A 15,565-nucleotide genomic window follows, 5' to 3' on the forward strand; every position below is an offset into this window, starting at 1 on the left:
GCGCTGGACTGACACTTCAAACTGTCAGTTACTCTTCCCTCCCGATGTGGCAAATAACAGTTAACAGGAGAAAGAATGAAACTACGGTTAACTGTCTTTTCCCTCCATCTGTGCTCTTGAGGTTTGTGGCAACTTCACCGTTTAGTAAAAGTCAAGTGGTACATTTTAATAAGTAATAACATTGGAAATGCTTGGATTCTATATTAGAAAAATGGCAAACACACTGCAAAAAGTCAGTGTTCAAAAACAAGTGAAAAAAATACAAAAATTTGTGGTATTTTACTTGAACTAAGCAAAATTATCTGCCGATAGAACAAGAAAATTCGGCTTGTCAAGACTTTCCAAAACAAGTAAAATGAGCTAACCTCAATGAATCCAAAAAAACTTTTAAAATAAGTATATTCTCACTAATAAGTGCACTTTTCTTGGTAGAAAAAAAAGACCTTTTTGCTCAATATGTTGAAAAATATTCTTAAATGAAGTAAATGCTAGTGCCATTATCTTGACATAATGATATGCGCTCGGCATCATGATTTTTTTTCATGCTTTAAGTAAGAAATGATTACTTTAAAAAAGCAGTTTTATACTTGTGAGTGTTGATGACACAGCTTTGCAACAGTTGATATTCTAGTTTTAAGCATGTTTTACTCAATATAGGTCATCAAATCTCAGCAACAAGCTGTAATATCTTACTGAGATCATTTAGGACCAAAACCCTTAAAACAAGTAAAACACTAACATAAAATCTGCTTAGTAAGAAGAATGATCTTATCAGACAGAAAATAAGAAAATATCACCCTTATTTGAGATATTTCATCTTACTTAGATTTCAGTTTTTGCAGTGCAGATAGCATTAATCAGCCAAAAAAAATCCATCCGTCATGTCTCTCATAATGGTTGTGAACAATCGGCAAAATTCCAAAGAAAGTACAGTTCCCTTTAACACTAAAGGTTAGGGGTCTAACCATACGCCATAATCACGGTTTAGGACACCCTGGTTTTTAAGGTCATGCTATGGTTCATTTATGGGTAAAGTAAGGGAACAAAACTTTAGTGCAATTTAATGATATTGATGTATATTTCAAATAATTAAATAATAGTTTACAACAGTGGTGTCCAAAAAAAGTTAATTCAGTTCCATGAATTACAAGTGCAGACAAGTGCAACAGAGTTTGAACAGTTCTCATTGTGCTTTTCGTCTTATCCACTCTGTTTACGTATTTCGTCAGAAAGGCACAGTTTTCACTAATAGGAGAGTGTTTTCAAGCTCTGGCTTCCCCTTGGCAATATCGCTAGCCAAACTGTATTTGTTTACCGAGTAGACCCGTGACTATACACTTCCGGAGCAGTCCCTTCTCTGTACTGTAGTAAATGTTCCGCACCGAAAAATCCGATTACGAACACAGGTACCGTTACACTCCTAGTAAAGATGTTTGTGTGACCTGCCTAATTGATTGTTTTGACAACAATTATTTTCAGGTTCAAAAGGACGTACAGGATGGCAAGCTGACCCACAGATTTGTTGCGTCGATTTCAGGACTTGGGACAAAAACAAATCGTGTGTTTATGTGTGTGCATGTGAGTCTTTGGAGGTGATGAGATGGTAGGAGGGCTCATACTCTCAGCAAGCTGAGCCTCACTGTGCTATGTGCAAAGGATGTTGTCCTTTGACCATTTCCTTATGATAAGCCCAGATGCTTTCCCGTCCCCGCCTCCGTTCACACACTGCGCACACGGAAAAACACACTTGTGCTCATACAGCTTGACATGACATCACTGCAATAGCATTTAAATCAGAGGAGTTTTAACCCGACGTTTCTGTTTAATGGCGCCTGGGTCGCACTTTTGACTCCCCTGATTGAAAGGATGAACCCAATCACTTAGGGGTGTAACGGTACACAAAAATGTCGGTTCGGTACGTACCTCGGTTTAGAGGTCACGGTTCGGTTCATTTTTGGTACAGTAAGAAAACAACAAAATATACATTTTTTTGGTTATTTATTTACCAAATTTGCAAAATCTTCCACCAAAAATATTTTTCTTAGTGGAATATTTGATGTGAAGTAATGGGAACCTTGGCTAGGTAAAAAATTCATAATAACATTGATTTTGATTCAATGTTATGTTTTGAGCAATGACAGTTTGAAAGAAAAAAAAAACAGCTTTGTTGTATTAGTCAACATTGCAACTTTTTCTAAATTACATTTAACTTTTAAGCTTTTTTATTTCCCTTTTGCTATGTTTTTGTTTATTTTAATAGTATTTTTAGAATGTGCCATGGGCCTTTAAAATTGCAACTTTTTCTAAATTACATTTAACCTTTAAGCTTTTTTATTTCACTTTTGTTATGTTTTTGTTTATTTTAATAGTATTTTTAGAATGTGCCGTGGGCCTTTAAAACATTAGCCGTGGGCCGCAAATGGCCTTCGGGGCACACTTTTGACACCCCTGCTATAGATAATAAAAAATTAAATCTGATAAATCTATCGACAAAAAGCAGAGTCTGGCGACGCAAGCGCGTTTATCATAACTCTCTCTCTCTCTCTGTCTCTGCCCCTCCCTCACCAATGCTGCTGCTCGCACAATTTGTTTTGTTTTTAACCCCTTCTTAACCCTGAACGTACATTGTTAATACACGCAACCATAACTCAAAATTCCGGACATTTGAGGCATTTAAGAAACTCCGCCCGGACAGCCCCGCAAAAGAGGACATGTCCGGTGAAAAGAGGACGTGTGGTCAGTCTATCCTAGCCCTTTCACCGGACATGTCGTCTTTTGCTAGCATGCAGTACGTTACTTAATATGTCCGTGTGGAAACTTGTTCGGTACACCTCCGCACCAAACCGAAACCCCCGTACCGAAACGGTTCAATACAAATACACGTACCGTTACACCCCTACTATCACTGCAGTCCAATGATTGGTGAATGGACAGTCATCACAATCGGAAACATTTCTTATAAGAATAAAAGAGAATGCTATGTTTCTACCTGGCACACAAGTGCATTCATAGCTGGTATCTCCGTTCTGGACGCAGGTGCCTCCATTTTGGCAAGGTGATGGGTTGCATGGCAGGTAGAGGCTCTCGCAGTGCTTGCCTATGTACTCCGCCGGGCACTGGCAGCGGTAGCCACCGACCACGTTGACGCAAACGCCGCCGTTCTTGCAAGGGGGCGGGTTGGCATCGCACTCGTTGACGTCCTGGCTGCAGGTCTTTCCAGAGAAGAACTGCGTGCAGGAGCAGATGTAATGGGACTCGATAGCGGCGCACCGGCCGTCATTGGCGCACGGATTCGAGGCACAGGGGTCGGGATGCTGGCACTGGTTACCTAGGAGTACAAATATGATTAATTGTCTATCCTACAAACACTACAGCCTGAAAAGTCTTACCTGACCATCCAGGTGGGCAGCGGCACTTGTACGTCTGCAGGCTCTCCACCTCGCAGGTGCCTCCGTTGCGACACGGCATGCCGACACATGCAATGTTGACAGGCGTCTGGCAGCGGCGGTCGGCGAAGCCCAGCTTGCAGGTGCAGCTGAAGTCCACTGTGTTCGCCTTTGTCACGACGCTGCATGTGGCGCCGTTCATGCAAAGCCCCGTAGTGCAAGGGTCACGGAACTGGCACCTGCTTCCAGCATACCCATCACGGCACCTGGTGAAGGAAAAGGTTTGATATTTTGATTCAGAGGGTTTAGTTGTTACATTTATCTCTTAATATTCTTCTTCAGCATTACTGTGTGGGTGCTGGAATCCTTTATACATGTGTAAAAGTGAAAACATACAATAATAGATTTCATGTCACTTCAGACTAAAGATGTCCGATAATGGCTTTTATGCTGACATTCCGATATTGTCCAACTCTTAATTACCGATTCCGATATCAACCGGTACCGATATAAACAGTCGTGGAATTAACACATTATTATGCCTAATTTTGTTGTGATGCCCCGCTGGATGCATTAAACAATGTAACAAGGTTTTCCAAAATAAATCAACTCAAGTTATGGAAAAAAATGCCAACATGGCACTGCCATATTTATTATTGAAGTCACAAAGTACTTTTTTTTTTTTTAACATGCCTCAAAACAGCAGCTTGGAATTTGGGACATACTCTCCTTGAGAGAGCATGAGGAGGTTGAGGTGGGCGGGGTTGGAGGAGGGCGTGGTTTAGAGGGGGCGGGGGGGGGGGGGGGGGTGGCGGGGTGGTGTATATTGTAGCGTCCCGGAAGAGTTAGTGCTGCAAGGGTTTCTGGGTATTTGTTTTGTTGTGTTACGGTGCGGATGTTCTCCCGAAATGTGTTTGTCATTCTCATTCTTGTTGTTTGTTTGGTGTGGGTTCACAGTGTGGCGCATATTTGTAACAGTGTTAAAGTTGTTTATACGGTCACCCTCAGTGTGACCTGTATGGCTGTTGACCAAGTATGCATTGCATTCACTTGTGTGTGTGAAAAGCCGTAGATGTTATGTGACTGGGCCGGCACGCAAAGGCAGTGCCTTTAAGGTTTATTGGCGCTCTGCACTTCTCCCTACGTCCGTGTACACAGTGGCGTTTTAAGAAGTCATTAATTTTACTTTTTGAAACCGATACTTTCCGATATTACATTTGAAAGCATTTACCGGCCGATAATATCAGCAGTCCGTTATTATCGGCCATCTCTACTTCAGACCAACATGCACATCTACGCATTGGACAAAGAACTGAAGTAGGGATGTAATGATGACCACTTCTGACAAACTGTTTTAAATTAACACTCTGATAAACTCACGCACCGGTGATATTGCTCATTTACTGGAGAAGCAAGCGAGCACGCTAATGGCTAGCTAGCTTAAATGCCAACATGAACACAAGAGATTTTAACGTCTTTCCCCGTTAGTAACCTCATACCACAATCTAAACTTGTACAAACACATTGCTGTAACTAATTATTCAATCGTGCACATTAAACCTACAGGCTGTGCTCTGTTGGAACAAAATGACTGATCAATACAAGGAGGTGTCTACAACAGGAAGTGAACCTGCGTGACGTCACATAAACTTGACGTGCAACACTCGTTTTGCCTTTATCATGAATAAAAAAAACAACACTCCTTTATAAAACAACCTTTATAAATCAAAACGTAAGAAGATGAACATATACAAACACTTAAACACTTCAATAATATGGCTTTTAACAAGCCAGAATAATATGTAATGTTTTGTCCGCCAAAGAAGTATATTGTGTGTCAGTTTCTTATTTTATTTAAAAAAAAAAAAACTTGGTTAAAAGATTTCAGAGTGTGAGTATAAGTACTTTTTGAGCATATTCACAATACCGCGATAATATTGACAACCGTGATCATTTTGGTCACAATAATCGTGATATATAGTCACATTCCTTATCTAAAGTCAACAAGAAGTAGTTACATACAATTGTTTATTTTTTAAAGCTGTCCAGCGGCTTTGGACAACATTCTGAAAAGTTTTATAACTTCACATTTGTATTGACATATCAACCCCTTTATTGGGCACTCATTCATAAATTTACCCTATATTAGAGATGTCCGATAATGGCTTTTTTGCCGATATCTGATATTCCGATATTGTCCAACTCTTAATTACCGATTCCGATATCAACCGATACCGATATATACAGTCGTGAAATTAACACATTATTATGCCTAATTTTGTTGTGATGCCCCGCTGGATGCATTAAACAATGTAACTTTACCATGAATTGATTAACGTGGACCCCGACTTAAACAAGTTGAAAAACTTATTCGGGTGTTACCATTTAGTGGTCAATTGTACGGAATATGTACTGTACTGTGCAATCTACTGATACAAGTTTCAATCAATCAATCAAAAACAAGGTTTTCCAAAATAAGAGAACAACTTTAACTCCAGTTATGGAAAAAAGTGCCAACATGGCACTGCCATATTTATTATTGAAGTCACAAAGTCACAAAGAGGACGCTAAAGGCAGTGCCTTTAAGGCACGCCCCCAATAATGTTGTCCGGGTGGAAATCGGGAGAATGGTTGCCCCGGGAGATTGTCGGGTGGGGCATTGAAATTCGTGAGTCTCCCGGGAAAATCAGGAGGTTGAAACCGATACCGATAATTTCCAATATTACATTTTTTTAAAGCATTTATCGGACATCTCTAATTTTTATTTTAATATGTCAATGTTTTATCTATATAGTTATATATATATACATGCAGTATACTGTATATATCCCAATTTATATTAAAGTGTATAATAAAACATCAACAAGTATGTCCTTTTTTTTTGTATACCAGTACATTACAATATTATCATATCTTTATCACAAAGAAATCCGACATTTTAAACCCACTTCATGTGGCATAACAGGTAACAAGTCAGGGTACCAAATATAGTTAGTTTTGTGACAAAGGGTAAGAGATAATTTATTGAGCAAAACATTCCAAATTATGTTTAATAATAGAGGGAGAAGAAACAAAGTATGGTTCATTTACATTGATTGCTACAGCAAATGTTCAACATTTTAACATATTTTACTTCAAACATAACACTTTTTAATCTCAGAAAAGGCTAGAGACCAAAAGACTGGATGGTCTTATTTACCACGCAAATTAAAGCCCCGTCAATGTGAATTCCTGAACCAATTCAAGGGAAGACACCACTATAAGTTCAATTAGGGTCAACTTTTGTTTGCGTCAGTGCTCATAAATCAGCTTTCAGGCGAATAGCTTGACCCAATAGGGTCTATGTCTCTTAAAAAGGTCTCGTTCCGGTGCCTTTTTACAACATGGCAATACATCTATGAGAAACTGGGTTTTAAACGGGAGATCCTTCTTCCCATAATCACCCTTGGCGAACAATGTGATTTTTCGGCAGTAAAAAAAAGAGGTCTGAACAGAGGGAGGCGGTGGCGGCGGCCGAACAAAACTCCTGTGATGATTCTCACAGGTCGTGTCCGCGTCGTAAATGCAACTCTGACCCCGGCCAATAAGTTCCCATCGCGAAAGAAAGAAGGCACACATACACATACATTTCAAACGACAATGAGGGGCGGCCCGAGAGGATACTCTACAATAAGGCTAATAACAATCCAGGGCTACAAAATATTACACACAGCTGTTTTGAACAAAAAGTAACAACAGAACAAGCAATTGATCTTACAAGCTTCTCCATACAGCTTAAAAATGCAGCCTGGAGCTCCGCAACCTACTTTACCCGTCAGTAAATTACAGATGCAGAAGATGTTTAATCTAGTTAATTTAGTTTTTCTTCAGAGAATAGCCTAAGCGAGCATGATATTGCTGTTAAAATTGGAATTGCACTTTAATTGTCACATACACAATGTACAGTGAAATGTGTCTCTGCATTTAACCTATAGTATTGAGGCACCATAGACAGCCCGGGAACCAAATGTGGGTCATAGGTTAGCATTAGGGCTGCGAATCTTTGGGTGTTGTCATGTCTGTGTTCATGTTTTTGTTTGGCCATGTGCTGTTTTGTTTTTTGGACACTTCCTTAGTTCCTGGTTTCACTTCCTGGTTTTGTTTGTCACCATAGCAACCATTAGTTTCACCTGTTCCACGTTTGGACTCACACACACCTGTCTCACGTTTTCACAGTCATGTCATGCACCTGTTCACAGTTAGTCACGCACCTGTTTTCACTTTTCATGTCACTATATAGGCTTTTCTGTTTCTGTTGTTCGTCCTGGCGACATCACCCATTCATGCCATGTCCACAGTTCCTTGTCACGTTAGTTCTTGTTTCATCTCTTGTCACGTAAGTTTTTGTTTGTTTAATGTTCATAGTTCTCCGCCATTGTGCGCGCCTTTTGTTTTCCTAGTCAAGTTTTTTACCTCCGCTGTGAGCGCCTTTTGTTTGTACCTTTTGTTTGAGTTTATAGTAATAATTAAACTATGTCTTTACCTGCACGCCACGTCCGTTCCAATTCTTTTGCACCACGGGAGAGCAAACCACGCCATAGACCAAGTCCTGACAGATGTCGCCAGCACGAGAGCTCTCCCGCAAAAAAATGGGACAATTTTGACGAGGTAACGTGGGAGGTCCTGCGCGCCATGGAAGCCGAGACACTCCGCCATTCCCCCATGGAGCGCAGGGATCTCATGTGGGGTCCGACCGGCAAACTGGTGCCGATCAGCTCCCTTTGGTCCGAGGATGGCGCTGCGTCACCGCAGTCCCGGAAGCGCCGCTCCCAACGAAGGACGTCAGGGAGGGCTTCCACAAGCATTGGAAAGGACGCATCGTTCCCGCAAGCTCCTCCCCCTCCGGGCGGAAACGAGCTGCAGCCAGCCCGGCTTCCCCAGGACGACGTCACGCCGCTGCCAGTGGGTGACGTCATGGATTTTTTTCCCCTGAACTCTTTTTCTTGTCAGCCACATCCAACCAAAGACTCTAAATCCATGATTAAATATTACCAAGACATGTTTTTAGAAATCAGATCCTGTCAATCACAGTCACCCAATTTTCATGCCCCGCCCCCCAGGACTCATGCCACGCCCAAGTCAGAAATTTTTTTTTCACCCACAAAAGCCCAGGTGGGGGGGAAAGAAAGACATTTTGGACAATTTAGAGGGGAGGATTCTGCCCTCCTCCTGAACCCCCTCCGCCCACCCCAAAAGACGGTTCCAGACCGCGGGGAGCGCGTCTGGTATCCGCTCCTTGAGGGGGGGGCTAGGGCTGGGAATTGTTCAGGTGGGGTGGCTCAGCATCGTCACGCCAAGCCACAGCCACCAGCACGACCCCCACCACCAGTCTTTCGTCACGCCAAGACACAGCCACCAGCACGACCCCCACCACCAGTCTTTCGTCACGCCAAGCCACAGCCTCCAGCACGACCCCCACCACCTGTCTTTCGACCTGCCAAGCCACAGCCACCAGCACGACCACCACCACCAGTTTTTCGACCATGCCAAGATCTACCTGCTCCACGCCAAGCGCCACCAGTACCTGCTCCACGCCAAGCGCCACCAGTACCTGCTCCACGCCAAGCGCCACCAGTACCTGCTCCACGCCAAGCGCCACCAGTACCTGCTCCACGCCAAGCGCCACCAATACCTGCTCCACGCCAAGCGCCACCAGTACCTGCTCCACGCCAAGCGCCGCCAGTCGCAGCTTCACGACGCCAAGTGCCGCCAGTCGCAGCCCCACGCCGCCAAGTGCCGCCAGTCGCAGCCCCACGCCGCCAAGTGCCGCCAGTCGCAGCCCCACGCCGCCAAGTGCCGCCAGTCGCAGTCCCACGCCGCCAAGTGCCGCCAGTCGCAGCCCCACGCCGCCAAGTGCCGCCCGTGGCTGCCCCACGCCGCCAAGTGCCGCCCGTGGCTGCCCCACGCCAAGACCAAAGCCAAGACCAAGACCCGCCAAGTGACCAAGACCAAGACCCGCCAAGTGACCAAGACCAAGACCCGCCAAGTGACCAAGACCAAGACCCGCCAAGTGACCCAAACCAAGACCAAGTCCAAGCACCGCCACACCAAGACCAAGTCCAAGACCAACTACGCCAAGACCAAGACCAACCACGCCAAGTCCAAGACCAAGACCAACCACGCCAAGTCCAAGACCAAGACCAACCACGCCAAGACCAAGTCCAAGACCAAGACCCAGACCCTCGCCAAGACAAAGACCAAGACCCATGCCAAGACCAAGACCCTCGTCAAGACCCGCCACGCCAAGCTTCGCCGCCTGACGCACCACGCCAAGCTTCGCCGCCTGCCACGACAACGCGCCCACCTCCTCGTCGGCCAAGGATGTGGCCATTCCATGGGCGTCCGCCACGCCAGGTGCGCCGACCTCCTCGTCTGCCACGAATGTGGCCATTCCCAGGTCGCCCACCTCGTCAGGTTCAGCGGCGGTCTACCCGCCGTCGCCACCTGACTCTGCCCCGGTGGATTCGGGGACACCTGGTCTGGCGATCCACCGCCATGTCCCCCTCCCCCCCTCCCATGACTCTTGATCCTGTTTTTTGTTTTTGGACATCTGGGATCTGTCCGTAAGGGGGGGGTTCTGTCATGTCTGTGTTCATGTTTTTGTTTGGCCATGTGCTGTTTTGTTTTTTGGACACTTCCTTAGTTCCTGGTTTCACTTCCTGGTTTTGTTTGTCACCATAGCAACCATTAGTTTCACCTGTTCCACGTTTGGACTCACACACACCTGTCTCACGTTTTCACAGTCATGTCATGCACCTGTTCACAGTTAGTCACGCACCTGTTTTCACTTTTCATGTCACTATATAGGCTTTTCTGTTTCTGTTGTTCGTCCTGGCGACATCACCCATTCATGCCATGTCCACAGTTCCTTGTCACGTTAGTTCTTGTTTCATCTCTTGTCACGTAAGTTTTTGTTTGTTTAATGTTCATAGTTCTCCGCCATTGTGCGCGCCTTTTGTTTTCCTAGTCAAGTTTTTTACCTCCGCTGTGAGCGCCTTTTGTTTGTACCTTTTGTTTGAGTTTATAGTAATAATTAAACTATGTCTTTACCTGCACGCCACGTCCGTTCCAATTCTTTTGCACCACGGGAGAGCAAACCACGCCAAAGACCGAGTCATGACAGGTGTCTCACGATTCGATTCAATATCGATTCTTGGGGTCACGATTCGATTCAAATTCGATTTTTTTCCCGATTCAACGCGATTCTCAATTCAAAAACAATATTTTCCCGATTCAAAAGGATTCTCTATTCATTCAATACATAGGATTTCAGCAGGATCCACCCCAGTCTGCTGACATGCAAGCAGAGTAGTAGATTGTTGTAAAAAGCTTTTATAATTGTAAAGGACAATGTTTTATCAACTGATTGCAATAATGTAAATTTGTTTTAACTATTAAATGAACCAAAAATATGACTTATTTTATCTTTGTGAAAATATTGGACACAGTGTGTTGTCAAGCTTATGAGATGCGATGCAAGTGTAAGCCACTGTGACACTATTGTTCTTTTTTTTCTATAATGATAATGTCAATGAGGGATTTTTAATCACTGCTATGTTGAAATTGTAACTAATATTGATACTGTTGTTGATAATATTCATTTTTGTTTCACTACTTTTGGATTGTGCTGTGTCGTGTTTGTGTCTCCTCTCAATTGCTCTGTTTATTGCAGTTCTGAGTGTTGCTGGGTCGGGTTTGGTTTTGGAATTGGATTGCATTGTTATGGTATTGCTGTGTATTGTTTTGTTGGATTGATTATTTAAAAAAAAAAAAAAAAAAAATTTTTTTTTAAATAAATAAAATAAAAAAATCGATAAAAAAAAAAAAAAGAGAATCGATTCTGAATCGCACAACGTGAGAATCGCGATTCGAATTCGAATCGATTTTTTCCCACACCCATAGTTAACATCATGGTCAGTAAGGTATGCCATTTGAGGTAAAAAGTGGGTAAAGTGTCCTGCACAAGGACATAACAGCAGTGACTGGGATGTACAAAGGGGGATTCGACCCACCAGCCCTTCAATTACTGGATGACTAGCACTACAATTAATATATGGCATCTATGACGTGCCCAATAAGCGCATCTTGGAGCCACACGCTCTGTCGGACACAGACGTGACCAAAAACACAGCTCATTAGCATTAAAGCTACAGACACACAAAACTGTGTATACGTCGGGCTTACTAAAAGCGCCTTTAAACTGTTTAAATTCCAGCATCAAGGTTTGATTTTGATACAACACATTTCCAATACACTATTGTGGCGCCACAAAGACTTAAAATGAGTGAAAAATATGACATACAATTGGCTTTCCCACAACATAACACCACTGTCACATCAAATACCTGACCACAGACAGTCTATTAGCCCTGAAGGCCTGGCAGGACCATGTCCCAAAACGTTCCCAGGAAGTCCAATGTATGTGTGTGTATGTAGGTTGCAGTGGCCTCCTCTTTGGGGGCAGACGGGTGTTTAGACAGTCGCTCTCTCGGGGGATTACACAGCCTTAGGATTGTGTCAAGGAAAAGAAAACATCACATGCTAGGCTGCCCGCTGCATAAACACGGAGTGGTGGCATGTCAACAAATGGTCACTGAAATCGCTCTGTATGACTACTCCATATTACTTACTAAATTACATAGCATACAACATTCACTATGAATGCAAAAATACACTATTAAAATCATGCCCGACCATCATGTAAACACAATGAAGCAAATATATAACATTGGCAAATTACCATGAAAACTAGATTAGTACTCAGTACGTTTGAATTCTTACGACTCACCATTCAATTCAATTTCTGTTCATGGGGTAATGATTCAATTCAGAATCGATTCCTGATTCAACAACATGGTTATCGATTCAAACCTTGTAATATATTATTTGGTATATAAATGATAATAAAAACGGTTCAAAACAGGTTACAAAAGCTCTTCTCGCCAGCTGACATATGACGTACACGCGCAGCAAGTAAGCGCAGAGATGGCCTAAAAAAACTATTAAAAAAAAAAACGATTCTTGAAAATTTGGAATCGATTCAGAATCATAATAAAAATTAATCTTTGGTTATAAATCGATTTTGACATATGAATCGATTTTTACCAGCACCCCAGTACTCAGTGGAGCGTAGACCTCCTAAGATCTACTTCTATGTTACTTCCTGGTTCAAGGTCCTATGGAACAAAAGCCAATGAATGTTCCAATGACACCAAAGTGACCTAAATTGTAAAAATTAAAAATACATTTCATGATTTCCACCTTTTTCTAAGTGTGCACTGACATTTGACAAGCTCTTTCTTGGTCATTGCACCAATCTTCTACAAACTTTTGGTAAGAACTGACTACTTGGCAAACCAACAAACATAGGCGTTCTTGGCAAAGGTAATGAAAGTTACAACCAAGAAAATGTTGACAATGTTGTATTTGGACAAATAAATGGGAAATTCAGTCAATAAATTAACAATTCTGTTGTGTCAAATGGTGACAGTAAAATACAATTGTATTCTATTAGCTTTGACAACTAGCCAACTAATGACAGCATATTACTTACGTATTACTTTATATAGGCCTCAAACGTCATTTAAATTTTAGGTTGTTTCAATGATCACTTAAGATACGATTGTGTCTTAAGTAGAGATGTCCGATTATAACTTTTTTGCCGATATCCAATATTCCGATATTGTCCAACTCTTAATTATCGATTCCGATATCAACCGATACCGATATATACAGTCGTGGAATTAACACATTATTATGCCTAATTTTGTTGTGATGCCCCGCTGGATGCATTAAACAATGTAACAAGGTTTTCCAAAATAAATCAACTCAAGTTATGGAAAAAAGTCCCAACATGGCACTGCCATATTTTTATTATTGAAGTCACAAAGTGCATTATCTTTTTTAACATGCCTCAAAACAGCAGCTTGGAATTTGGGACATGCTCTCCCTGAGAGAGCATGAGGAGGTTGAGGTGGGCGGGGTTGGGGAGGGGTGGGGGGGGTTAGGGGGTTAAGGGGGTAGCGGGGGGTGTATATTGTAGCGTCCCGGAAGAGTTAGTGCTGCAAGGGGTTCTGTTGTGTTTATGTTGTGTTACGGTGCGGATGTTCTCCCGAAATGTGTTTGTCATTCTTGTTTGGTGTGGGTTCACAGTGTGGCGCATATTTGTAACAGTGTTAAAGTTGTTTATACGGCTACCCTCAGTGTGACCTGTATGGCTGTTGACCAAGTATGACTTGCATTCACTTGTGTGTGTGAAAAGCCGTAGATATTATGAGATTGGGCCGGCACGCAAAGGCAGTGCCTTTAAGGTTTATTGGCGCTCTGTACTTCTCCCTACGTCATAAATTTTACTTTTTGAAACCGATACCGATAATTTCCGATATTACACTTTACACATTTATCGGCCGATAATATCGGCAGTCCGATATTATCGGACATCTCTAGTCTTAAGTGATCACTGAAACAACATTTTACCAATTTTTAAATACTCGCTATTTTGTTTTTTTCCCCAAAATATAGGGCACTAGTAGTAGTAGCAACTGGGGCAAATGCAGCTGCCTAGCAATTTCACTTCACTTATTGCCTTTTTCCACAGTCCTGTAGTAAGTAGATATAATAGAAAGGTTAAAAAAAAATTAAATACCTGGGGGGAAATGCTGAATAATGTCTTTAAAGTACAGTTTCAAACTAGCATTACAACCTGTTGTGGCCTAAAATGTTGTTGTGAGGCGCCACCCAAGCTTACTGCAGAAAGGCAGCAGGTGCGCATGTTAATGAGGAAACGGCAGCTGCTGCCCGGGCAGAATCTACGGCCGCCCTCAAAAGCCACCCCCCCATATTCCCACTACTCTTCCTTCCATCCTTCCTCCTCATGATCCTCCATTCCAACACTGTCTGGACACAACCTGTAAGGGTTGTCCAAACTTTTTCCAAGCAAGGCCAACTACAAAAATTATTTCGATTGATAATTGTCATTTGTCAATCAAGACAAACTACGAAGTTATAAAAAAAACAAGATGAAAGGGATAACTTTTAGGCTTATATTATATGTAACAAAGCAACTAGTTGCGAATCTTGCGGGCATGTACAGCCAGGTAAAAATATATTATTAATTTTAGGGACTGTCCAAAACTCACTCTGTAACACCTAAGGGTGTAACGGTACACAAAAATGTCGTACCTCGGTTTAGAGGTCACGGTTCGGTTCATTTTCAGTACAGTAAGAAAAAAACAAAATATACATTTTGTGGTTATTTATTTACCAAAATTTGTAAACAATGGCTTTATCCTTTTAACATAACCATAACGTATATTTACACACAGTGTCGATTGCCAGGGTTAATGCAGTCAACATATATAAAATAAAAACTAAATAAGATAAGGCTCAGAATTGGTTTCTTAACAAAACCTTTCTACATATAAAGTGCAACATTTCCACATATAAAGTGCAACATTAAACTGCTTCAAGTTGTTGCTCAGATTAAATAAAATGACAAAACTTTTCTTCTACATACAAAAAGTGCAACATTAAACAGTTTCAAGTCAACTCTGCCTCAGATTAACTTTTCTTTTCCCCCCAGCCTTTAACCCTGGTGACTTTCACTCAATTTTTATGTTTTTTGCCAGAAAAATCAGTTTATCCACATTGTCTGCAGAAAGAGCAGACCTGCTTGCAGGCTGGGCACGGAGGTAGCAGGTATGGCGAGATAGTGCCTGGCTAACTTGGCAGTAAGAGGATATATGGGCTCATTGTTCTTCCACCATAGAAGTGGGTCAAAATCTAGTTTTTAATGCAATATGGTCTTAAATTTGCTGCTATAAAAACACCAACGGCATTTGTTATTGCTTTAGCCCTGCCTGACTCGCCGAGGAGAGGCTGCTTGAATGCGGTGGGAGCTGTGTTTGTTCGTCTTTATCTTCGTTGAAGCGATGTTATCCATTGTTGTATCGCACCACGAAACCGAAATGTTTCCAAACGGGAGATCTTAACGAGGCAAGAGGGTCTTCCAGCTCTGGCTTTTACACGTTGTCGTAGCCTAGTGTATATATGTGTGTGGGTGTGTGTGTATATCAGTGACGTGCGGTGAGGTTCATGGCTGGTGAGGCACTGACTTCATCACAGTCAGATTTACAAACATA

At 42.4% G+C, this 15,565-nt stretch overlaps 1 protein-coding gene across 1 annotated transcript in view; it reads right to left on the reverse strand.

The window, feature by feature from the left end:
• The window catches only part of LOC133632223 (neurogenic locus notch homolog protein 1-like), a 56,225-nt gene extending 52,576 nt beyond the window's left edge, over positions 1-3,649 (reverse strand). The window contains exons 1-2 of the mRNA XM_062024527.1: positions 3,390-3,649; positions 2,990-3,328 (exon numbers count right to left, since the gene is read on the reverse strand). Of these exons, the coding sequence (XP_061880511.1) occupies positions 2,990-3,328; positions 3,390-3,588 (538 nt within the window). The 5' untranslated portion in view covers positions 3,589-3,649. The remainder of the gene's footprint in view (positions 1-2,989; positions 3,329-3,389) is intronic.
• Positions 3,650-15,565: the final 11,916 nt, after the last annotated feature.

This window comes from Entelurus aequoreus, linkage group LG17 (genome assembly GCF_033978785.1).
Source record: "Entelurus aequoreus isolate RoL-2023_Sb linkage group LG17, RoL_Eaeq_v1.1, whole genome shotgun sequence".
Classification (NCBI taxonomy): Eukaryota; Metazoa; Chordata; class Actinopteri; order Syngnathiformes; family Syngnathidae; genus Entelurus; species Entelurus aequoreus.